Source organism: Coregonus clupeaformis, chromosome 34, assembly GCF_020615455.1.
Source record: "Coregonus clupeaformis isolate EN_2021a chromosome 34, ASM2061545v1, whole genome shotgun sequence".
NCBI lineage: Eukaryota > Metazoa > Chordata > Actinopteri > Salmoniformes > Salmonidae > Coregonus > Coregonus clupeaformis.
The window spans coordinates 884,247-911,022 of NC_059225.1; the positions used below are offsets into that span (position 1 = coordinate 884,247).

General features: G+C 40.5%; 2 protein-coding genes across 2 annotated transcripts in view; one reads left to right on the top strand and one right to left on the bottom strand.

The window, feature by feature from the left end:
- Window positions 1-14,541, bottom strand: part of plppr5b (phospholipid phosphatase related 5b) — a 137,855-nt gene extending 123,314 nt beyond the window's left edge. Inside the window, exons 1-2 of the mRNA XM_041861885.2 lie at window positions 14,375-14,541; window positions 7,534-7,630 (exon numbers count right to left, since the gene is read on the bottom strand). Of these exons, the coding sequence (XP_041717819.1) occupies window positions 7,534-7,602 (69 nt within the window). The 5' untranslated portion in view covers window positions 7,603-7,630; window positions 14,375-14,541. The remainder of the gene's footprint in view (window positions 1-7,533; window positions 7,631-14,374) is intronic.
- A 2,155-nt stretch (window positions 14,542-16,696) lies between these two features.
- The window catches only part of LOC121549913 (2-lysophosphatidate phosphatase PLPPR4), a 35,864-nt gene continuing 25,784 nt past the window's right edge, over window positions 16,697-26,776 (top strand). The window contains exon 1 of the mRNA XM_041861887.2: window positions 16,697-17,136. Coding sequence (XP_041717821.1) covers window positions 17,059-17,136 — 78 coding nt within the window. The 5' untranslated portion in view covers window positions 16,697-17,058. The remainder of the gene's footprint in view (window positions 17,137-26,776) is intronic.

Genomic DNA, 26,776 nt, shown 5'->3' on the forward strand with positions numbered 1-26,776 from the left:
TGTATACAGTAAACTTTCAATGTGTAGCTCAATTGGTAGAGCATGGCGCTTGTAACGCCAGGGTAGTGGGTTCGATCCCCGGGACCACCCATACGTAAAAATGTATGCACGCATGACTGTAAGTCGCTTTGGATAAAAGCGTCTGCTAAATGGCATATTATTTATTATATTATTATAAAAAGAAACAATTACCTGTTCTCTTCTCTGAATGTCCTGATTATGGTGGCCAATGAGAATCTGCTCAAATTGGGTTGTACTCTTTGTCCTGCTTCCCTCATTGTCATTCCATGAACAACAACATGGTCTATCACAGTTGCTCAAATTTCTTCTGAAATTACTGTTCTTGGTCTTGCTCTTCCTCGTCCTCATACTCTTCCTCCTCGTCCATCACCTCTTACACGTACTCTTCCTCCTCTGCCTCTCAGATTGTTTCCATCCATTGTTGGTATCAACATTCAACGCACCTGTGCCACCTGTGCACTCTGAACTGGCTTATATTTGATCACATCATTAGAAACAAGTGTGAACAATTTGGAGTCGTTGTGTGTAAACGATGACAACTGTGTTGTAGTTGTGTTTAACTTTTGCCGCCTGTGTTTACCATTTTGTAACACAAGTGCATCACAATGCGAAATGTGTTTTAGTGAGTGAGAATGTGTTTAGAGTTTTGCAAAAAGACTGATTGATTCATCAAATGGGTTTAGGCCACTGAGCATTTGGTTCAGAGAATGGGGTTTAGTGTTTTAGCAATTCAGAAAAACTGTATTGCAGACTAAATAGCCTTGGTTTCTCAAATGACTGCCTCGCCTGGTTCACCAACTACTTCTCAGATAGAGTTCAAAGTGTCAAATCGGAGGGCCTGTTGTCTGGACCTCTGGCAGTCTCTATGTAGGTGCCACAGGGTTCAATTCTCGGGTTGACTCTATTCTCTGTGTATATCAATGATGTCGCTCTTGCTGCTGGTGACTCTCAGATCCACCTCTACGCAGACGACACCATTTTGTATACATCTGGCCCTTCATTGGACACTGTGTTAACAAACCTCCAAACGAGCTTCAATGCCATACAACACTCCTTCCGTAGCCTCCAACTGCTCTTAAAACATTAGTAAAACTAAATGCATGCTCTTCAATCGAACGCTGCTTGCACCCGCCCGCCTGATTAGAATCACTACTCTCGGCGGGTCTGACTTAGAATATGTGGACAACTACAAATACCTAGGTGTCTGGTTAGACCGTAAACTCTCCTTCCAGACTCACATTAAGCATCTCCAATCCAAAGTTAAATCTAGAATTGGCTTCCTATTTCGCAACAAAGCCTCCTTCACTCATGCTGCCAAACATGCCCTCGTGAAACTGACTATCCTACCGATCCTTGACTTCGGCGATGTAATTTACAAAATAGCCTCCAACACTCTACTCAGCAAATTGGATGTAGTCTATCACAGTGCCATCCGTTTTGTCACCAAAGCCCCATATACTACCCACCATTGTGACCTGTACGCTCTCTTTGGCTGGCCCTCACTACATATTCGTCGCCAAACCCACTGGCTCCAGGTCATCTATAAATCACTGCTAGGCAAATCCCCGCCTTATATTAGCTCATTGGTCATCATAGCAACACCCACCCGTAGTATGTGCTCCAGCAGGTATATCTCACAGGTCATCCCCAAAGCCAACACCTCCTTTGGCCGCCATTCCTTCCAGTTCTCTGCTGCCAATGACTGGAACGAACTGCAAAAATCTCTGAAGCTGGAGACTCTTATCTCCCTCACTAACTTTAAGCATCAGTTGTCAGAGCAGCTTACCGATCACTGCACCTGTACACAGCCCATCTGTAATTAGCCCACCCAACTACCTATTTATTTTGCTAATTTGCACCCCAGTATCTCTATGTGCACATCATCTTCTGCACATCTATCACTCCAGTGTTCATACTAAATTGTAATTATTTTGCGCTATGGCCTATTTATTGCCTTACCTCCATAACTACATTTGCACACACTGTATATAGATTTTCTATTGTGTTTTTGATTGTACTTTCTGTTCATCCCATATGTAACTCTGTGTTGTTGTTGTTTTTATTGCACTGCTTTGCTTTATCTTGGCCAGGTCGCAGTTGTAAATGAGAACTTGTTCTCAACTGGCTTACCTGGTTAAATAAAGGTTAAATACAATAAAAAATTAAAAAAGAACCCTTTCCTAATGTTCTATAAAGAACCATTAATAATGGTTCTATTATAGCACCAAAAAAGGGTTATTCTATGGTAACAACCCTTTTTGGGGCTCCATAGAACCCTTTTTTATGGTTCTTTATAGAACCTTTATGGAGAATGGTTCTATAAATAACCTTTATCAATCTGAAAGGTTCTTTGTTGGTCCTTTTGAAGAACCATACAGGTTTTTTATTCTGGTCAGCCATATTATATTGTTATAATTCCATTGGTGTTATTATTGTGTTAAATTGAAGTTGAATCTAGTGCGCTAACTCTGGAACAGCTGGGGGTTCCTGAGGGGAGAACTGAGAACCACTGACTGATTTAGTCAACCGTTCTTAATTAACACAAGGCCATACATAAATCTTTCACAAGACACCATCACTGGCCATAGTCCTATATAATATGTAATGGCATAAAACAACACATTAGATAAACTGGAATGACACACTCACTCACGGTTGCACCGAGCTGTGAGCAAACCACTCCCCAAAATATTTGAATGAGCCGCCTCTCCTACATTTTTATTATCACTAAAAGAGCAAAGAACTATTGAAGTGCTCAAAGGGTTCTTTGAGTCATTATGGTTCCACATAGAAGAGAGACTAATAGAGAGACTAATAGAAAGACTGTCACTAGCTTGGACCTCCTGGGCCATCTCGTGTATCCTTCTTCTCTTTTGAAGTGCTTGCTGTCTGAGTGGAGTTAGGCTGCTGAGGGAGTGAGCTGGGAGCTAGCGGGAGAGGATTGGCCTCTGTGGTGTCTTTTACAAAGGAAGCGAGGAGGAGAGCTGTGTGGAGCTTCCAGGGAGCCCTTAAGTTGATGGAGGTTTGTGAGGATCTAATAATGTATTAAAAAGGCCTGGCTGTTCTGTGCTACCGAGAGCCCAGAGAGGCTTGGTATTACGTTGTCTGGGAGAGGGCCCCTGTGTCCTTCTGTACTGGCAGATTCAACACTTCAAATGTAGGCTGCTAAGGTACAGTGGGCATGAATGCGCTGAATGTACTGTATACAAGCTCGTCAGAGGCCAGCATTTCTGAATATATACAAATAGTTAATGGAATGTTTCTGAGATAATAGCCAGGCATGGTGTCCACAGTTTAGATGATCAGTGATAACAATAACCTACAATACATGCAAGGAAAAACAGAGAAAGCAATATGCTCATCTCCAACATCCAAGCAGCTTTGGCACGTGTGTTTTTCTGTTGCACATTAGAAAAATGAAATTCATTCTTGGAGGTGTGTTTTCTAACCGATTCCACGTTTGGTTAATGATGTTTGTCCCCCATGAGACACTGTAGAGGCAGAAGCCTATTTCAATGCCTCAAAATCCCCAGAATGAATCTAAGATAAGAAATCTGTAATTCATTTAGAAGTGTTTGACGAGGATGTTTTAGTTACATCTAACTAAGGTGTTTGGTGCAGTATTTCTCAAGTAGAAAAATGTGTGATGACGTGTTGTCTTATGTAAACAAAGTTGGGCTGCTGGGCAGGTCTGTCTCACTATGCTATTGGATAGAGAGCAATCACCGCAGCTGTTCACCCCATGTTAGTGGGCAAATGGACATCGTCAAATCAAAACCCAACCATAATTTACCCGTTGTGATGCACAGATGTTCCAAACTATCCTAATTACACTTTGTAGCATTTTGACACTAGAATAACTGTGCTTTTTAAAGGCAGTCGCTCTTTAAAGAAAATATAAAATATTTGACTGTCAGACTCTTCTGCCCCCTTAACCATGTGTTGAGGGGACAGACTGGTCCCCCCTCTCTATCTCTTTCTCCAGAGCCACCTCTGTTATGTGTTGTTTCTGTTCTTCCTTCTGGGCTGAGGGGGAGAGGAGAGGAGCGTTGGGACCAGTCAGCCTCTGCTTCAACCTCTTAGGATCTCTTTTGCTCCCACTCCCACTCCCACCCCCACATCCCTAGCCCCCCTAACCCCTCAGAGGACCACAAGAGTGAAGCTTCAGGGGTAGAATGATGTGCAGCATTTACTGCACCAACAAGGCTTGTGCTACAGAAGAGTGGGTCTATCTTTGAGTTGACAATGACCTTCAGTTCACTTCTCACCCCCACATCCCCAGCCTAACCCCTCAGAGGAACACAGGAACAACTCAACGCCTTCAGTAGCCCCTAAACCCCTCATAGCACATGCCTGGTTGGCCCAGTAGGTACTGCAGCACGTCAGTATGAAAATGTATGCACTCACTAACTGTAAGTCGCTCTGGATAAGAGCGTCTGCTAAATGACTAAAATGTAAAAATGTAAAAATGTCAGTCTCCTACTCCCAGCATATGTATGTGGGCTGTCTTTACCCAGCGGTCTACAGTACACTCACATCTCCTCACACGGCGGAGCCATTTCTCACTGATGCTTTCTTTGCCTCCTTATTTCATTAAAATGACATTATACATGTGTGGCATTATACAGTATAGGCAAATTATGGACAGGAACCTTGCATGTCATGCACATAATTCATATGTATTGGGATGTTATATTTTCTGAGTGGGGAGTAACTGAAACACATACACAGATCTATTTATAGATGCCAAGCACAGTAGATGCATGGTAAAGATGCATAGATGAAGTAAGATTCACTGAATTCATAGATACTGGTGCATAACTGTGATATCTTTCATTTAAACTTACAGAGGAACTTTGGTGTACACAATAGGACTTTTCTCTCAGTAAACATGATGATATTTAAGTGGGTTTTGTTAGCAAAGATCTGTTTGTGTTGGTTCTCAATCATTTGTGAGGACGCCAAAGTGGGCTATAATTGCTCACACTATTGGCAAATAGAGAGGAGGAGAAGAGAGAAGGAGCAGGTTCATTTCACACCTAATGTGAAACGATTAGGCCGATGGTTTTGGTGGTGTCCAATTATGATGATGATGGTGATGATGTTCTTTCAGAGAACATGCGATACTAATAGAGTGGTGATTAAACAGCCTTACCTATTCTGCAGGTGAAAAGCACAGCGTTAATAACCCACAGAGCCAGCTCAGTTCATTTGATGTGACATCTTCACATATCCCGTCTCCTCGTTCTCTCTCATAAATATGTGCAGAGATGAGTAACATTTCTGAGTAATACTGAGAAGTGTAAGGCTACATCATTGTGTTTATTGTGTTCAGTGTTTCCTAAGGGTACAGGAAATTAAATGAAGAGGAAATATTTTCACAATGGAGCTGAAGTTGTTAAGAATTAATTTAGATTTACAGATGCTCCAATTAACAGAAAATAAACTGTATGAACAGTTTGAACAGTATAACCCTGACAGAAAAACCACATGATTTCACAACACAAAATATGTGTTTTTGGAACATTTCACGTGACATTTCAAATGTGAATTCATGTGTTTTTGGAACACCTCACGTGGCATAAATGAGTCATTATGATACACACAGTGCTTTTAACAGAGTTTTTTCATTCTACACATTTGACACACTTTGACATACATGACTACATTGTGTATGTTTATTTATACAGTACTTATTATTCAATGCGTCCTCACCTGGGCTTTGAACTCACAAGTTACAACCTCTTGGTTCACGGCATTCCGATATTTCTGCTATGCTACCATGTCTGTGTCAATGGCTGGTTTCACCTGTATTCATACACTTTTGACTTCAAAGTAAATGTCAGCTTGGTTAAAAATACACTCAAAAATAACTATTATATTTGTATTTGTGATTCAGGAGTAACATTGAAACAGAATAATATGCCAAATTTAGACAACTATACAGAAACCCCTTAAATTGCTAAAATATGTAAAGGAAATCAATGATGAGAGAATAGTCCGATTAAGTCCTGACTAAAATAGCAGTGCAGATGGCACTCTTTAGCTATGTGCAGAGATGTATTATAGGTAATGAATGTGTAGAGGAATGCTACAGACTTTGCAGAACAGCAGAAAGATCAGCACACCTTGAATCCAGAGGTTGTGTGTTCAAATCCCAGGTGGAGTCATAATTTAGATGAACAGCGTACCACTTACTTTAAAACTCAATACCATTTCATTATTTTACTTATAATGGTTTGGGACCATCTGGGACCATCACGTGACTTCCTGACGACTGGTAAACAAATGTCTTGAGAACATCTTACAAAAATCCTAACATGGTCCTTACCCTTATGGAAAAACAACATGAATTTCACATGATCATGTGTTTCACATGTTAATGTTAAGTTAATGTGATAACATGTGACAAAATGTAAAGCAACGTGTGATAACATGAAACTAAATATGTGAAAATATAGAAGGAGTTCTATTAACCTGAGTGCACCCGGCTATGGCCCGTGATGTTAACGGGAAAAAGTGGTAAGGGAGGAGCACCCTTCTCATATCGAACAGTAATCGGCGCCGCTCGGTCATGTTGTCAACAAGGCAGCATGGTGCATCATACAGAAACATACAACATATTTTCCATAAAATCTATGTTAGAAATTTCAAACTACTTTTCATTGGGAAGGCAGGTAAAGCATTTTTATCAAAAGCAATCACTTTTGCATGTGAAAACACAGAATTCAACTTGTTACTTCACGTGCTTAACCTACGTCACTTTTGTTTTGAGCCGACTTCGCCATGGGCTTTGAACGGGGAACCTGGCTCACCTTGCTCTAACTGTGATTTTAGCTGTGCTTTTGCATGTGTGCTAATGGGTATGCTGTGTATATGCTTATGTGTATGGTGTGCTTTTAGAGTAAACTTTTATGTGATGTGTATGTTTTTATTGATTTTATGGAACCCAAGACTCTCTGGAAAACAATGGTAATTGTTACTGAGTGGAATATGGCTAAAATAAATACAAATTGAGAAATGAAATGCCCGGGGGGCAGCCCGGTTCCAAACCTAATGCAATCACTTTTCACCCGGTGCAAACTCCTCCCTCCTCCCACTGGGGCAACCTGTGCCAGATAATCGAATCCCCACAATATCTCATGTAAAGTGATACAAAAACACATTTATGCATGATTTCACATGTGAAATTTCACTTGCACATGATTTCACATGTGAAATTTCACAAATGTGAAGTATTACAAAAACACATGGTTTCACATGATTTCATATGTGAAATGTCACATGTGAAATGTTCCAAAAACACATTTTCATGATTTTACATGTGAAATGTGTAGTTTCATGTTATCACATGTTGCATGTTGCTTCACATGTTGTCACATGTTATCACATTAACTTCACATAAAATCATATGTGATCACATGAGATCACACAAGATCACATGTTAACATGTGGAATTCATGTGTTTTTTTTCAGTAAAGGGAACAATTCTCCATAATAATTACATCTTACCTCCACAAGCAGGTAAGTGAAGAATTTCCGCTTATCTCTTGGCTCCCATCTTTCTGCGACTGCAGGCATGTTTCTGTACACCAAAATGTGGCATTAACTGTAAAATGGTATAAACAGGGACACTAATTAGATTTCCATTCAAAAAAATGTATGGCGTCTAAACCTTTACTTACAACATCTACAGTCAACCACTAGATGGAGCCTGTAACCAATCTTTGACATGTTTTCTCTACCATCATAGAAATCAAAAGGTTTTCCTCCTTTAGAAACCTGGGGCCATATTCATAAAACAACTCAGAGTAGAAGTGCTGATCCCCCCCAATGTACTCATTCTAAATGTTTGCCATAGGTTTATAGGATGTGTTGTTGATTCTCTATATGAGTTTTTGACAGGATCACACATTATTCTGTCCCTTAGCAGCAGGCTATACATTGCTATCATATTCATTACCACAAGGGGGCATTGGGAAGATAGGTAAAAACTATCTGTCATATACAGGGCCCAGTTTTGATGTACAACATATTTCAGTGAATAACCTTGTGTTCAACTTCTCATGAGAGAGAGAGAGAGAGAGAGAGAGAGAGAGAGAGAGAGAGAGAGAGAGAGAGAGAGAGAGAGAGAGAGAGAAATGTATTTGTTTGGTTTAGTAGCTCAAGGAAACAGGTTCTACTTACACAATCAGGCTACAATTGTTACAGGTATAAAGCACCTTCATATGAGTGATGTGAATTGAATGAGCAAATGGAAAATTAAACATAACAAAATAACACTGACCATTTTCGACCAATTGAGGATGGATTCAAGTCCAACAAACTTAAAGTGAATCACTGTGCTTTGCCTCTGGGGCACTACATTTTTAACCTTGGCCCTGTGGTTTAGTGTGCAGCATGCATCTCGATATCGTCTGTGATGTTATGCATATTAACCAAGCAGACAAGCATGGTGCATCTAAAAGCAGAGACCTGATTCTAATTCCACAGCAGAATACATACTCCAGTAATTACCAGCACAGAATGAGATGGGGAATCATTGTGATTCAGTCTATTCCAGGACCCTTCCATAACTATGCTATTCTTATCAACTGTCTCCTCATGGTTTAAACATATTCTGCTTCTACTGTATGTGGTGGGCCAAACCCTGCTCTTTAAAGAGGAGAGATTCTTTACTTGTCTTTTATTTCAGAAGGCAAAAGCTAAGTACATCAGACCAGACCAGATCACACCAAACGAGATCAGACCAGACCAGGGCCTGGTTTCCCAAAATAAACCAGGCCCTGACCAGCCCTGGAACAATATGTGAGCAGACTGTTTTTTTTTGCAGTGCACTACTAATGCAGACAGAGTGGGTGTGTGGTGTACCCCGGTTTCAAATGCTATGTACTATAGGAAAGGTCAAGATGGGAAAATAATGTTCTCCTAAGACACAACTTTTGTCTGGTTCTCTGAGGAAGAATTCCATTTTGAGCAAGATTACTATTGTATTGTATTGTATTGTATTGTATTGTATTCAATCATATGCATTTTTGTCATGAGAAGCCTGGGAAAAGGGTTCAATTTGGGACACAAAACAGTCTCTCTCACCTCACCAGAGAGCTGTACATTTTAGCCTTGAGTTATTATGGTGTTTCCATCTACCTCAAGAGCTTCTGTATCTCAGCTTGTGGCAGTCTTTAATCAATTTCCACGGTACCCAGATCATTAATCTCCTGTGTTTTATCACCTAGCTTTAGGTAGAAAGTTATCTCAATCTCTAGAGATTCTACAACTCCTAGATCTAGCATAGTTTTTTTTCCCATCGTGTTTGAGATACAGTATAAGGGTCTTATTCCATTGTGTCATGAAAGTACATTATCAGTAGCTATCTCTACACACACAGTGCCTTCTAGGCTGAACTGATCATTCTTAGGCATATTTGTTATGTTCACCTTGTGTCAGGAAAAAGTATTGTGGGTCAAATATGAAGATATATTAACTGTCTAAACCTTAAAATAGCAATCAGCAGTAGAAACAATAACAAAGCGTTTTCCCTGCCTTTGTTTCGGTAAAAATATAAGGGATTAGGCATGAAACATTAAGAGTGTATTTCAACTTTCATTGCATTTTTGTCCCCCCCAGTTGTATCATTGAAATGTGATACAAAATGAGGCAACAGTGTGCTTTAGGACCATGCGGATGCCTCCCAGCGGCCGGGTAGGCTGTTTGGAGTGTTTATCCGACTGCATAAAAAAAATATATATATATTATGTCCCCCCCACATCTAAAACCAAAGTTGTGCCCCTGCAAAACGCTATATCCATTGTTTAGCTGGAATGGAATGTTTGTATTATGTATATTTCACTGTGATATGTGATTGTCTCACCTAGATATCTTATAATGCATACACTTACTGTAAGTCACTCTGGATAAGAGCATCTGCTAAATGACTAAAATATAAAATGGAAATGTTTTACATACAGATCTCACAGTACTGTATTTAATTATTTTATATAAAAATATATACTGTATACAGTGCCTTCAGAAAGTATTCACACCCCTTGACTTCTTCCGCATTTTGTTGTGTTACAGCCTGAATTTAACATTTATTTGATTTTTTGGTCAATGGCTTACACACAATACCCCATAATGTTAAAGTGGAACTTAGTTTTTCTTATTTACAGTGCATTTGGAAAGTTACAGCCTTATTCTAAAATGGATTAAATTATTATTTTTGTCTCATCAATCTACACACAATACCCCATAATAACAAAGAGAAAACAGGTTTTTAGAAATTTTAGCTAATTTATAAAAAATAATAACAGAAAAACCTTTTTTACATAAGTATTCAGACACTTTGCTATGAGACTTAAAATGTAGCTCAGGTGCATCCTGTTTCCATTGATCATCCTTAAGATGTTTCTACAACTTGATTGGAGTCCATCTGTGGTAAATTCATTTGATTGGACATGATTTGGAAAGGCACATACCTGTTTATATAAGATCCCACATTTTACAGTGCACGTCAGAGCAAAAACCAAGCCATGAGGTCAAAGGAATTGTCCATAGAGCTCCGAGACGGGATTGTGTCGAGGCACAGATATGGGGACCAAAACATTTCTGCAGAATTGGAGGTCCCCAAGAACATAGTGGCCTCCATAATTCTTCAATGGAAGAAGTTTGGAACCATCAAGACTCTTCCTAGAGCTGGCCACCAGGACAAACTGAGCAATCGGGGAAGAAGGGCCTTGGTCAGGGCGGTGACCAAGAACCCTATGGTCACTCTGACAGAGCTCCAGAGTTCCTCTGGGGAGATGGGAGAACCTTCCAGAAGGACAACCATCTCTGCAGCACTCCAACCATCCGGCCTTTATGGTACAGTGGCCAGACGGAAGCCACTCCTCAGTAAAAGGCACATGACAGCCTGCTTGGAGTTTGCCAAAAGTCACCTAAAGACTCTCAGACCATGAGAATCAAGATTCTCTAGTCTGATGAAACCAAGATTGAACTCGTTGGCCAGAATGCCCAGCGTCACGTCAGGAGGAAACCTAGCACTATCCCTACGGTGAGGCATGGTGGTGGTAGCATCATGCTGTGGGGATGTTTTTAAGCAGCAGGGACTCGGAGACTAGTCAGGCTTGAGGGAAAGATGAATGAAGCAAAGTACAGAGTGATCCTTGATGAAAACCTGCTCCAGAGCGCTCAGGACCTCAGAATTGGGTGAAGGTTCACCTTCCAACAGGACAATGACCCTAAGCACACAGCCAAGACAACGCAGGTGTGGCTTCGGGACAAGTCTCTGAATGTCCTTGAGTGGCCCAGCCAGAGCCCGGACTTGAACCCGATCGAACATCTCTGGAAAGACCTGAAAATAGCTGTGCAGCGATGCTCCCCATCCAACCTGACAGAGCTTGAGAGGATCTGCAAAGAACAACGGGAAAAACTCCCCAAATGCAGGTTTGTAGATTGTAGCTTCATACCCAAGAAGACTCAAGTCTGTAATCGCTGCCAAAGGTGCTTCAACAAATTACTGAGTAAAGGGTCTGAATACTTATGTAAATGTGATATTTCCGTGTTTTATTTTTTATAAATGTGCAAAAATTCTGAAAACCTGTTTTTGCTTCGTCATGATTGGTTATTGTGTGCAGATTGATTTAATCCATTTTAGAATAAGGCTGTAACGTAAAAAAATGTGGAAGAAGTCAAGGGGTTTGAATTCTTTCGGAAGGCACTGTATATATTTTTTATATTCATTATAAATGAAAAGCTGAAATGTCTTGAGTCAATAAGTATTCAACCCCTTTGTTATGGTAAGCCTAAATAAGTTCAGGATAAAAAATGTGCTTAACAAGTCACATAATAAGTTGCATGTAATAATAGTGTTTAACATTATTTATGGGGGTTGAATAATGTTACAGGTAGCTTAGTGGTTAAGAGCGTTGTGCCAGTAACCGAAAGGTCGCTGGTTCTAATCCCCGAGCCAACTAGGTGAAAAATCTGTCGATGTGCCCTTGAGCAAGGCACTTAACCCTAATTGCTCCTGTAAGTCGCTCTGGATAAGAGCGTCTGCTAAATGACTAAAATGTAAATGTAAATGTTAATGACTACCTCATTTCTGTACCCCACACATACAATTATCTGTAAGGCCCCTCAGTCGAGCAGTGAATTTCAAACACAGATTCAACCACAAAGACCAGGGAGGTTTTCCAATGCCTCACAAAGAAGGGCACCTTGGTAGATGGGTCAACAACAAAAAAATGCTGACATTTGAGCATGGTCACTGCAAAGATACAGGCATCCTTCCTAACTCAGTTGCCGGAGAGGAAGGAAACTGCTCAGGGATTTCACCATGAGGCCAAAGTTACATAATTTAATGGCTGTGATAGGAGAAAACTGAGGATGTATCAACAACATTGTAGTTACTCCACAATACTAACCTAATTGACAGAGTGAAAAGAAGGAAGCCTGTACAGAATAAAAATATTCCAAAACATGCATCCTGTTTGCAACAAGGCACTAAAGTAATTCTGGAAAAAAATTGGCAAATCCAATTCAACATATCACTAAGTACCACTCTCCATATTTTCAAGAATAGTGGTGTCTGTATCATGTTTTATGGGTATGCTTGTAATTGTTAAGGACTGTGGAGTTTTCAGGATAAAAAGTAAACAGAATAGAGCTAAACTGAGGCAAAATCCTATAGGAAAACCTGGTTCAGTCTGCTTTCCACCAGACACTGGGAGATGAATTCATATTTCAGCAGGACAATAACCTAAAACACAAAGGCCAAATCTACACTGGAGTTGCTTACCAAGAAAACAGTGAATGTTCCTGAGTGGCTGAGTCACAGTTTTGACTTAAGTCTACTTGAAAATCTATGGCAAGACCTGAAAATTGTTGTCTACCAACCAATTTGACAGAGCATGAAGATTTTTATTAAAGAATAATGGGCAAATTATGCACAATCCAGGTGTGGAAAGCTCTTAGAGACTTACCCAGAAAGACTCACAGCTGTAATCGCTGCCAAAGGTGCTTCTACAAAGTATTGACTCAGAGGTGTGAATACTTATGTAAATGAAATATTTCTGTATTTCATTTTCAGTAAATGTAAAGAAAGAACAAAAATTTTAAATATGTTTTCACTTCGTCATTATTGATTATTGTGTGTAGATGGGGGAGAAAAAATTTTATTTCATCAATTTTGAATTCAGGCTGTAACACAACAAAATGTGGAATAAATCAAGGGGTATGAATACTTTCTGAAGGCACTGTATACTGTATTGATGTCACAAATGTATCATTTGTACATTTATTTCTTCATAAAGTAGATATGTGTTACATTTGACTGTGTAAAACCTATTAGTACTACTTATTTATCTGAGAGTGAGGCGAATATATAGCATTTAGCAAAAAACATGATTATTTCTCTCTCTGTAATGAAACCATCAAGTGATACATTTTAAACAAATACATGTCTGTCATTGAACAACCCTATGCCATGATTAGATAGTGAAAAAACATTTCTCTTTAATGATTTATTTAAAAAATAGAAGCTAATGTACTAACATTTTTGAAAATGGATATACAGTGATTTGAAATGAAACCCTTCAAATGTAACCACTCTCAAATTCATAGACAGACCTATGGATGCAAGGACTGACCATCCATGATATCAAAATTATAGTTTTAATCATGTTTTAAGGCTATATAGTATTGGTTTGCAAATATTGGAGTAAAACAAGCTTCTATATTGGGTTTTGATGGGGTATGACAGTTGAACTAAACTCATGCCATGTATAAGTTATATTCTTCAATAATCAATGGGTACATATTTAATTTAAGTCCAAAAATGGATGTAGCAACTGCTGATTGCCCCTTTAAGAGAATATTCAAATACGTCTATAAACTGCTACAGATGAATTGCATCATCAATGTTTTACTGTGCACTGTGCAGTGTAGGCTGAAGATTGTATCAGGGATCCATGGGTACAGTAGCCTAGCCTACAACACAATAATGATCAGAGTACCTGAAACTGTAACAAGACGGATAGTCATAACACTGTAACAACGTATGTAGTACATTGAGCCTAATTTCAAAATGGCAATACTCTGAGACTCTACTGATATAGATGTTTTGACAGCTAACTTATTCGAACGTTTTCTTAGCTTTCCTCCTCGATGCACACCACCACACGTCCTTAGGAAGCATAGAGCCATAGGCTATCATACGTGGTGCATTGCTGTATTTTCTCATTCTCTGCACGAACGGTAGCCTAACAAAATGCAGAGCAGTTACGACTGAACATCTACCCTGCGACAACTGTGACAGTCTCTGCAGTGCTGACGGGATAAATGGGAAAAGTCCTACCTTGGACAGCTCAAGGAGTTTTAGCGACTCAACAGCTTCAGAAGTCTGAACGTGATAAATAAACAGACAGACGTGATTCATATGTTTGTATCTCTACGGACGTTTGCTTCTTGAATGTACATTAAGTGTTCTACGAATTTCCGAGGTCCCTTCTGGTGAAAATAACTAATTCATTTCAATACTTTCAGTGTCTCCGGTATGTTGTCAATTACCTTGGTAGATGCAGCTGATGCGCTAGTGCGCATGTGCAACTCAGGTCAGTCTTTTTGCTGTAATGTCATGGAGGTGAAGGCTAGTTTACACCACTGTTGCTATCGTCTCATCCCCCAACACTTCTAACTCTTTCTCCTAGTAAAATGTGTCCTATTCAGGAATATAGGTTCCTCACTAGGCATGGCGTCCGTTTACTAGTCAGATACTAGAGTGACATAAGCTTCCAGGTAGCCTACATTTAGAGTGACTAATATGTAAACATAGGCTATAATAATGGGGAGTCTCTGCGCCTTAGATGGTCGCTGTCCACTGTCATGTTGTTCTGAACTTCGTAATTCAGACTCCTGTCGCTGTCCACATTAATGGTGCTGAATTACCGCAAGTGTCTTGTTTTCTAAATGTAGGTCTATTTAAACAGATTTTGATCGTTCTTATCTTCTGACTGTAGGCCCAATTAATGGATATTTGAAAAATGAAAAAAGCAAACAGAGGATGTGAAAAGGTCCTCTGTAGCTCAGCTGGTAGAGCACGGCGCTTGTAACGCCAAGGTAGTGGGTTCGATCCCCGAGACCACCCATACACAAAAATGTATGCACGCATGACTGTAAATCGCTTTGGATAAAAGCGTCTGCTAAATGGCATATTATTATTATTATTATTATAAAAGGGTCAGAAGATAGTTGAAAAGAGGAAGATTTTGTTAATTAATTATTTTTGGCCTCTCCTCCCTGAGTGCTATGAAGACACACGGTGGTAACCATATTTAACTCACCAATGGGAATCTTATTAATTACACCCACTCTGTATCAATGCCAGTAATAGATAGCCTATATCTTCGATGAGACTATAACGTTTTTACACCCTTTGTGCTGCCCAATATTGCTACACTTGAACCACAGTCACATCAAGCAGCTATCTATCCAGCCAGGATCAATAGGCAGGGCTGGCTCCAGGCATAAGCAACATAAGTGGTACCTTAGGACCCCAGGCCGCTAGGGGGCCCCCAACCCCCTTTTCATTTTTTGGAACTCAGTTGGGGTCTCAACTTACAGTTGAGAGTTAGAATAGTAGAATACACAAGGTACAAGTTCGAAATTTGGTTGTGCATCAGCAATTTGTCTCTTGTCAGTCACTAACCACGTTTCCATCCACAGTTTTTATGCCAGTAAAGTCATTCCGTATAAAAAAATAAATAAGACGACTGCTGTGATGGAATAAGGAAGTTTTGGTACAATTGTATAAATGCCGACAAATAATTGGTCCGTTCGACATGGTGGGATCTTTTTCTGTCTGTCAAATTAATTATGTGAGAAATAGCAGTGGAAATGACTTTATGCACAAATATTGATATAATAACCATTATATCGAAGTAAACTTGGAATCACACGATAATATGGTGTGTGGTCCTTCCACTACGACTCGGGAAACCATGCAGTTTATTAGGCTACAGATTACATAAAAATGTTTAAATAGGTAAGTTAGTCTAGCCAGCTACCTAAACTTATAGTTATCATGGCCGAATACCGACCAGGCATGCAGGGCACGTGCCCAGGGAACCTGAACTCCAGCAGGCCTCCATTGATTTTGTTAGTCACTCTCATTCTCACATATCATGCCAAAAGTCATGGCAAAATGTGTAGAATTGCGGGAAATTAGCAAAAAATGTCTCTCTGCCCCATGGCAAAATTAGTAGAATTCCATGGAATCTTTTGCCATAAAACTGTTTAAATGTTTCTCCGCCCCATGGAAAAATGTACAGAATTGCAGGAATTTCACTTTAAAAGTAAATTCTTCTCCCTGCCTTAAAGAGAGGGGGCCACTAAAATGGGGGGCAACCAAATCTCGCTTAGGGCCCCCAAAAGGCTAGCAATGGCCCTGTCGATTGATATTGCTAGAAGACATTTGCAGTAGAAATTGATTGATTCATGTTGACATTTGGAAGCTACTGGATACATAAGCCGAATAGACAGACAGGTCGAAATCTACTGTATACTCTAACTGTTTTACTGCTGAGCTAATTAAAATGCTGTCTGTTCATGTTTGTGAATGCATGCGTTCCGAAGTGCGCCTGCGCATTTCCCTCAAGCGCCAGAGTGTAAAACAGGAGAGCACTGCTGATGTCATAGCAGCCTGCCAAGGACTTTACTCGTTGACTGCTCGTGCGGCCCAAGTGTATGCGAAGTCCTTATCAAGAGATGCAAAGGATGTGCTTTTGATCTTAGCAACGAGGATACTTTCTCAAAATCAGGTTAGGAGATTCTGTGTCTTTTTCAGAGAGTCTTGTGAGGCGCATGCCGACTGTGGCGGCAACCCGCACTCTTCATCCACCGTATACTTCGGAATGGAGCGAGCGGCAGTCGTGCGCGTATGATATTGGCACGCAGGCGTGACAGCAGTATTGGACATTTGACTATCTTACAGCAGGTTACCGCTATTATTTCATAATTGTATCGAGAACCGGGGGACCAATCATGTCTTCAAGTGAAAGAGAAAAAGGAAATATGACGAAGGACAGCGTCAGCTTGCTGCCCTGCTTCTATTTCGTTGAGGTAGGTTGATTCTCTCTTTTTGAAGACTGTCTGGGCTGACTCAGAGAATAAGAGGATAGTGACATTAATCATGACTATAAACACCTGTAAAACATTTTTTTCACATATTTTCATACACACACAAAAAAAAAAAAGTATGTTGCATAAATGGGAGGGCTGCAACGAAATATCAAACAATAAGAAACAAAGAAATAGGTAAATCATATGAATAATGATAATAGGCTATTGCAGTTGTGGAAAAATAAATGCAAGCAGTTCAATTTCAAGTTATATACATGATTTGTATGAATTACATATATTGATTGGTATTAATGTTTGGTTTCAATACACATGATCGAACACGTTGTTGATGTTCTCTGGATGCAAGCACCACAAGATTCACTATGCACAATATGTTGAAACAGAGATATCACTCACAAGCATGCACATTTACTGTGTGCATGTGTGTGTGTGTGTGTGTGTGTGCGCGTGTGTGTGTATGTGTGTGCGCGTATGCGCATGTGCTTGTGTGTGTTTATGTGTGTGTGTGTGTGTGTGTGTGTTTATGTGTGTGTGTGTGTGTTTATGTGTGTTTGTGTGTGTGTGTGCGCGCGTGTGTGTGTTTATGTGTGTATGTGTATGTGTGTGTGCGTGCGTATGTGTGTGTGTGTGTGTGTGTGGAAATCTTGAAATCTGTGGTAGGCATTAAGTAGCATATATGACTCTATCAGACACTGAACATTAAGGACTCAGGAGTCAGCTCAGCTCAATTCAACCGAATCATATCTCCTATGAAGCCTGGCTGCCAAATACCATATTACTGTATATCTAGGATTTTTTTACACAGTCTTCCATCGCAGTTCAGCCAGTTCAGCATCTCTTCTCCACACCAACGGGACATGCATCTTTCATGTGACGTCTCTGGATATTTAAACTACACAACCTACATCACCATGTCAGGGGCAGTAAGTAGGCCTTGGACAAGTAACCCTTGTCCGAGCCAGAACAGCCAATAGGCCGTTTTAAGGGAGTAGTTCTTATGAGGAGCGTCCTGTATCTTAACCATGGCTTTACTTTTAAAGAACCTTGCTTCTTGATTATATTAAGAACCATTGGTTCTGTGTTAAAGTGGCCTTGTAGAGTTTGTCTTGCCTGAGGCTTGTGTCTCTAGTGGAACCAATTTGAGCACACAGTGTAGTGAAAACCCGAGATAAAACAGGGGAAAACGTTATGTTCAAAGGATGGATCAAACACATGGAGTGTACTGTACTGCACTGTTCTGCACTATTATGCACTGTACTGCACTGTTCGACACTGTTCTGCACTGTTCTGGACTGCACTGTACTGCACTGTTCTGTTCTATACTGCACTGTACTGCACTGTACTGCACTGTACTGTACTGTACTGTACTGTACTGTACTGCACTGTTATGCACTGCACTGTACTGCACTATTCTATTTTGCACTGCACTGTTCTGTTTTGTACTGTATGTACTGTAGTAAAAATCTGTCATCTTTTGGACCCTTACCAATGTTCTCTGACTGGAAAGCCAGTTTACTTCTCCCCTTTGGTCTAGCAGGAAACTGGAGCATATATAGGCCAATGGGGCAGGGGCATCACCCGCTACAGTGGAGAATGGAGCCAGTGGGGCTCATGCTGGGGAATACATAGCTCTTGAAATATAGATCATGAGCAGGGCATTAGGCATACCTAGGCTACATGTTGATGTTGCAATGCATGCACAGAGTGAGTTGCAAAGAAGTGTCATATTTGTTCATTCTCTTATTCATTTGTTTATCCGTTTGTTAATTCATTCATTCATAAGATCTTCTTTTTGGTTAATGCCCTTAAAGCGCACGTGGAGAAACCATCCCACTGCCCCTGACAGCTAACTTTACAGCACTACTGGAGAAGGAGAAACCACATGGCTGCACCACAACACACATCTCACATGCAGGCAATATTGACCACCTCATGTCTCTGATTCACTGGCTTTGTTTCCAATGTCCACACAAACATACACACCATACCACTCAGTATGAAGTCATGGATTGGATATACATTCTGAGTGGTATGCTTATTTGTTTTTTTGGAACAGAACACCTGTTTCCTCTCAACTGGTTCCTATGGTTTGATTATTATTATTATTTTTGTAATGACAGTCTTATAGGGCTGTAATGACACGCGTATAGGGCTATATGTGTAAGACTTAAATGTGTGTGTGCAAGACACCCATGCTTGGTTGAATTACAGTCTTATAACAGTCTTATAGGGCTGTATGTACTGTATGTGTACAGTAAGACACTCATCAAGCCTCCATCATCCTCAGAAAGACACCTTCGCTGCCTTGTGAGATGATGCCTTTAGTCTGTGCTGCTACACAGGGTTTGGAACAGGTTCAGGGAACAGAACCAAAAATAGCAAAATAGCAAAATTCTTCAAGGAACAGAATCAGAACCGGGAATGAACGTGATCTGCAACAGAACCGTTATTTTAAAAGCATGGGAACCGGTTAATAATGTTATTTTACGTTCCGGGCATTTTTTTCAGTCCCACAAAAAAAACGCAACAAAGCGCCTATGAAAAGCCCTCACTCAGTCACTTGGAAACTTATTCCAGTGTCAGCCTACCAGCAGAAAATATTTTTTCCAGTGTGTGTGTGCGTGTGTAGGCTACCTGCCCCTACCCCTCCAAAGCATAGGCTACTGTAGCCTACTGACGTTACACACGTGATTCAGAAATTAGGGAGAGATTTTTAATTAGATAAGAATGGATAAACTTTTTCAGTGCTAGTTAAGGCTACTATAGTTATCACGTTTCACATTGGATTTATTAATTACTAAAAGCTAAGACGTGGTTTTTATTCTGTTGTCGCTCTGCACACACAAGCTTGTTAGCTAGCTAGCTCTGGTCCGACATTAAGCCAACTCTCGGAAGTTCAAATACATTCAAAGTTCCTCCATAGAAGCAACTCCTCCGTAGGTATAATTCTGTGGGCCTAATTAAGTATAATGCATGTCATAACAATATGCCCAGCGCTTCAAGCCAAGTCTCCTCCTCCACCCTCTCTCGCTCTTTCCCCACCCGCAAATTTCAGTCGCATCTAACACCCTACACCACGCATACAAACTATAGCTTGCCCGGTCAGAGCTGCTCTAGCCACGCTGATTGGTGAAGTAATTTAATGTCAAGCTAAATGTGAAAAAATAAATAATAATCAGAGGTTTAAAAGGAACAGAAAGGAACAATATAAATCAGTACTTTTTTTGGTTCAGAACATTATTTTGCAGGTCGGAACAGTGTAACAGAATGAAAAAAATAATGGTTCTGTTCAGAACTAAACGATGTAAAAATAATTTTGGGTCCAACCCCTGCTGCTACATGCTATAAATAGCACACCAGCCAACCAACCAACCAACCAGTCCACTTTCCATTTCTAGCCATTCATTATTAAACTTCATCTGTCACTTCCCTGCCTTTCATTTCTGTAATCACTGGATCTGGGTTTAAGCAGAGTGAGATTAGAGGTACAGTCTTGTCTGGCAGTGGCAAGATAATGGACGGAAATAGGACTGTTTGTGTGACCAGCATATTCATGTTCATTAGACTGCATGCACCTGGTGTTTATAAATTGTAAATGTTGCAGTCTAATTATGTATGTTTTTAGAAAGACTAATGCACATGAATAAATCCCATGTGAGAGTTTTCGAGGGTTCTCCTCTAGGCCCTTCTACTAAAGATGTACTACTTTGCTCGTTTAGATTAGGAAGTGGCTCCTAATCCAGGACCGGATCTTTTAGTTCTTTGGATCCGTATCCGTGAGTCCACAAATTCTTGCAGTATCTCACGGGAATTTGGGACTTCAGTCATTATTCTCATGCTAAAACCAGATTACCACATAGTGAAATGCAAACAGATGATATTTGCAATGTCATTAAGCAAAAAACAAACAACAAAAACATCAAAAGCCACTACATGAGTTCAGTAGGATTAGCTTGATTTTGCGCATCCACAACTAACTGGTATCATCATTAAAGCTAGCTAGCTAGTCATGCTAGCGACGCTAGTCAGCAAGATAGCATATGCTTTTACACCAGGGACCGCCTCCCATGCAAACCGACAACCCAAAGACCATATTTCACATCTTGTCTCATCATCAGGTGAATGATAATGGCAAGGAGAAGTAATCAACATTTTAAAATGAAAATATTTGGTAGATCGTTTTTATAATTGGAAGAGAAAGTGTAGGCCTAAACTCTACATGATAATCAGCTAGCTCTAGTCAAATGGGAACTGATATAAACCTTGGAAACGATGCTAGATGATTAAGCTTGTGAAATTGTAAAGGAAATTGGTAAAGAAATATTACACACTTTTCTAACAATGTACTTTATTTTTATTTTTTTAACATTTTTAGTCATTTAGCAGACGCTCTTATCCAGAGCGACTTACAGTTAGTGAGTGCATACATTATTTTTCATTTTTCATACTGGCCCCCCGTGTGAATCGAACCCACAACCCTGGCGTTGCAAACGCCATGCTCTACCAACTGAGCTATATCCCTGCCGGCCAATCCCTCCCCTACCCTGGGCCAATTGTGCGCCGCCCCATGGGTCTCCCGGTCGCGGCCGGCTACGACAGAGCCTGGATACGAACCAGGATCTCTAGTGGCACAGCTAGCACTGCGACGCAGTGCCTTAGACCACTGCGCCACTCGGGAGACGATTTACTTATGTCCTCTGTGTAAATTGCCATATGGGCTCTGGTCAAAAGTAATGCACTTTATATGGAATACAGTGCCTTTTGGGATGTGCCTTAGTACAGTAAATATCAAACTGGCAATGGCTAGAGATGAACTGAAGTGAGCTTCTGCCTCCTGACAGATTCTGCATAGTTTCTCTTTTGGAGAGAGAGGTGGCACGGTACCACTGACCTATATTTATCCTAGCTGAACATGGCAGCACAAGGGAGCAGTGTGTGTGTGTGTGTGTGTGAGCGTGTGCGTGCGTGCATTAATGTGTGTTTGGCCAGGCTTGACTATGCTGAGGTCATCATACCTCCAGTTCCCTTATTCAAACTCATGTTTTCCAATTAAAATGGTTGAAAGATTTCCTTCCCTATCAATGTCTTGTAATGGGCTAACAAGCTCAGTCATTACATATCCCTGACATAAATATTTAAAGATTGCTGGTCAAGTGAAAAATACTGGCTGGACAGTTTTTAATGTATGGAAGGCACTGCAGATGTGACAGACAGACAGACAGAAAGACAGACAGACAGACAGACAGACAGACAGACAGACAGACAGACAGACAGACAGACAGACAGACAGACAGACAGACAGATAGATAGATAGATAGATAGATAGATAGATAGATAGATAGATAGATAGATAGATAGATAGATAGATAGATAGATAGATAGATAGATAGATAGATAGATAGATAGATAGATAGATAGATAGATAGATAGATAGATAGATAGATACAGTGGGGAAAAAAGTATTTAGTCAGCCACCAATTGTGCAAGTTCTCCCACTTAAAAAGATGAGAGAGGCCTGTAATTTTCATCATAGGTACACGTCAACTATGACAGACAAATTGAGAAAAAAAATCCAGAAAATCACATTGTAGGATTTTTAATGAATTTATTTGCAAATTATGGTGGAAAATAAGTATTTGGTCACCTACAAACAAGCAAGATTTCTGGCTCTCACAGACCTGTAACTTATTCTTTAAGAGGCTCCTCTGTCCTCCACTCGTTACCTGTATTAATGGCACCTGTTTGAACTTGTTATCAGTATAAAAGACACCTGTCCACAACCTCAAACAGTCACACTCCAAACTCCACTATGGCCAAGACCAAAGAGCTGTCAAAGGACACCAGAAACAAAATTGTAGACCTGCACCAGGCTGGGAAGACTGAATCTGCAATAGGTAAGCAGCTTGGTTTGAAGAAATCAACTGTGGGAGCAATTATTAGGAAATGGAAGACATACATGACCACTGATAATCTCCCTCGATCTGGGGCTCCACGCAAGATCTCACCCCGTGGGGTCAAAATGATCACAAGAACGGTGAGCAAAATCCCAGAACCACACGGGGGGGACCTAGTGAATGACCTGCAGAGAGCTGGGACCAAAGTAACAAAGCCTACCATCAGTAACACACTACGCCACCAGGGACTCAAATCCTGCAGTGCCAGACGTGTCCCCCTGCTTAAGCCAGTACATGTCCAGGCCCGTCTGAAGTTTGCTAGAGTGCATTTGGATGATCCAGAAGAGGATTGGGAGAATGTCATATGGTCAGATGAAACCAAAATAGAACTTTTTTGGTAAAAACTCAACTCAGTCGTGTTTGGAGGACAAAGAATGCTGAGTTGCATCCAAAGAACACCATACCTACTGTGAAGCATGGGGGTGGAAACATCATGCTTTGGGGCTGTTTTTCTGCAAAGGGACCAGGACGACTGATCCGTGTAAAGGAAAGAATGAATGGGGGCATGTATCGTGAGATTTTGAGTGAAAACCTCCTTCCATCAGCAAGGGCATTGAAGATGAAACGTGGCTGGGTCTTTCAGCATGACAATGATCCCAAACACACCGCCCGGGCAACGAAGGAGTGGCTTCGTAAGAAGCATTTCAAGGTCCTGGAGTGGCCTAGCCAGTCTCCAGATCTCAACCCCCATAGAACATCTTTGGAGGGAGTTGAAAGTCTGTGTTGCCCAGCGACAGCCCCAAAACATCACTGCTCTAGAGGAGATCTGCATGGAGGAATGGGCCAAAATACCAGCAACAGTGTGTGAAAACCTTGTGAAGACTTACAGAAAACGTTTGACCTGTGTCATTGCCAACAAAGGGTATATAACAAAGTATTGAGAAACTTTTGTTATTGACCAAATACTTATTTTCCACCATAATTTGCAAATAAATTCATTAAAAATCCTACAATGTGATTTTCTGGATTTTTTTCCTCATTTTGTCTGTCATAGTTGACGTGTACCTATGATGAAAATTACAGGCCTCTCTCATCTTTTTAAGTGGGAGAACATGCACAATTGGTGGCTGACTAAATACTTTTTTTCCCCATAGATAGATAGATAGATAGATAGATAGATAGATAGATAGATAGATAGATAGATAGATAGATAGATAGATAGATAGATAGATAGATAGATAGATAGATAGATAGATAGATAGATAGATACAGTGGGGAAAAAAGTATTTAGTCAGCCACCAATTGTGCAAGTTCTCCCACTTAAAAAGATGAGAGAGGCCTGTAATTTTGTGGAGTCACTTTAACACGCCAACATCAAGAAGACGTCCTTCTGTTCCTCTAGCAGCGGGGTACTCTGTCACAGCCTCCTTTTAACACTAGCTGGCTGTTTAAGAGCTGAATGTGGAATTACTGCATCAGCATGGATGCCCAAGGCCAAACACAGACCACATGCTGTACAGCACTGCATCCCAGAGAGCTACCAACTTTACATTCAATTACACATGTATCTGGCTTCGCATGAAACTTATTTACTGGACTGAAAGTCTTACAGTCTTTCAATGGTACACATTGACATGTACATGCTAAAATTACATTCATGGTCCACTCTGTATATTAATTGCATTGGATGTCCAGCCAACATTACACTGCAGTGCTACCAACTAGGTACAGTTGAAGTCGGAAGTTTACATACACTTAGGTTGGAGTCATTAAAACTCATTTTTCAACCACTCCACAAATTTCTTGTTAATGAACTATAGTTTTGGCAAGTCGGTTAGGACATCTACTTTGTGCATGACATAAGTAATTTTTCCAATAATTGTTTACAGACATATTCTTTCACTTATAATTCACTGTATCACAATTCCAGTGGGTCAGAAGTTTACATACACTAAGTTGACTGTGCCTTTAAACAGCTTGGAAAATTCCAGAAAATTATGTCATGGCTTTAGAAGCTTCTGATAGGCTAATTGACATCATTTGAGTCAATTGGAGGTGTACCTGTGGATGTATTTCAAGGCCTACCTTCAAACTCAGTGCCTCTTTGCTTGACACATGGGAAAATCAAAAGAAATCAGCCAAGACCTCAGAAAAAAAATGGTAGACCTCCACAAGTCTGGTTCATCCTTGGGAGCAATTACCAAATGCCTGAAGGTACTACATTCATCTGTACAAACAATAGTACGCAAGTATAAACACCATGGGACCACGCAGCTGTCATACTGCTCAGGAAGGAGACGCGTTCTGTCTCCTAGAGATGAACGTACTTTGGTGCGAAAAGTGCAAATCAATCCCAGAACAACAGCAAAGGACCTTGTGAAGATGCTGGAGGAAACAGGTACAAAAGTATCTAAATCCACAGTAAAACGAGTCCTATATCGACATAACCTGAAAGGCCGCTCAGCAAGGAAGAAGCCACTGATCCAAAACCGCCATAAAAAAGCCAGACTACGGTTTGCAACTGCATATGGGGACAAAGATCGTACTTTTTGGAGAAATATCCTCTGGCCATAATGACCATCGTTATGTTTGGAGGAAAAAGTGGGTTGCTTGCAAGCCGAAGAACACCATCCCAACCGTGAAGCACGGGGGTGGCAGCATCATGCTGTGGGGGTGCTTTGCTGCAGGAGGGACTGGTGCACTTCACAAAATAGATGGCATCATGAGGAAGGAAAATTATGTGGATATATTGAAGCAACACCTCAAGACATCAGTCAGGAAGTTAAAGCTTGGTCGCAAATGGGTCTTCCAAATGGACAATGACCCCAAGCATACTTCCAAAATTGTGGCAAAATGGCTTAAGGACAACAAAGTCAAGGTATTGGAGTGGCGATCACAAAGCCCTGACCTCTATCCTATAGAAAATGTGTGGGCAGATCTGAAAAAGTGTGTGCGAGCAAGGAGGCCTACAAACCTGACTCAGTTACACCAGCTCTGTCAGGAGGAATGGGCCAAAATTCACCCAACTTATTGTGGGAAGCTTGTGGAAGGCTACCCGAAACGTTTGACCCAAGTTAAACAATTTAAAGGCAATGCTACCAAATACTAATTGAGTGTATGTAAACTTCTGACCCTCTGGGAATGAGATGAAATAAATAAAAGCTGAAATAAATCATTCTCTCTAGTATTATTCTGACATTTTACATTCTTCAAATAAAGTGGTGATCCTAACTGACCTAAAACAGGGAATTTTTGCTAAGATTAAATGTCAGGAATTGTGAAAAACTGAGTTTAAATGTATTTGGCTAAGGTGTATGTAAACTTCCGACTTCAACTGTATATCAACCTAGCCTGATCCATCCTGACAGCTGCGTTCTCGTTAGCAAAGCAGAATGTAAGCTTGGGTTTGTACGAGGCTAATATCAACCCATCTCAGACCTAACATATCTGTGGGTACACTATTAGATCCCAATTGGATTTATCATCGTCATTTATTTGGCTTTATCAGGTGATACCTTTTTCCTCATGAGATTTTCTCCTAGTAGGTCGCAAACCTATTTCCTTTCTGCTGTAGGAGTTGGTGTGGAATGTAATATTGTGTAAAAAGGGGACTTTCGTCTTTGGGAGCCCATGCTCCCTGAGCACTTAAGACATAATTACTTGGCTGAAGATAAGGGACAGAACTAAACTGTGACAAGTCGATGTGAAATCAGTTCAGTGATGCA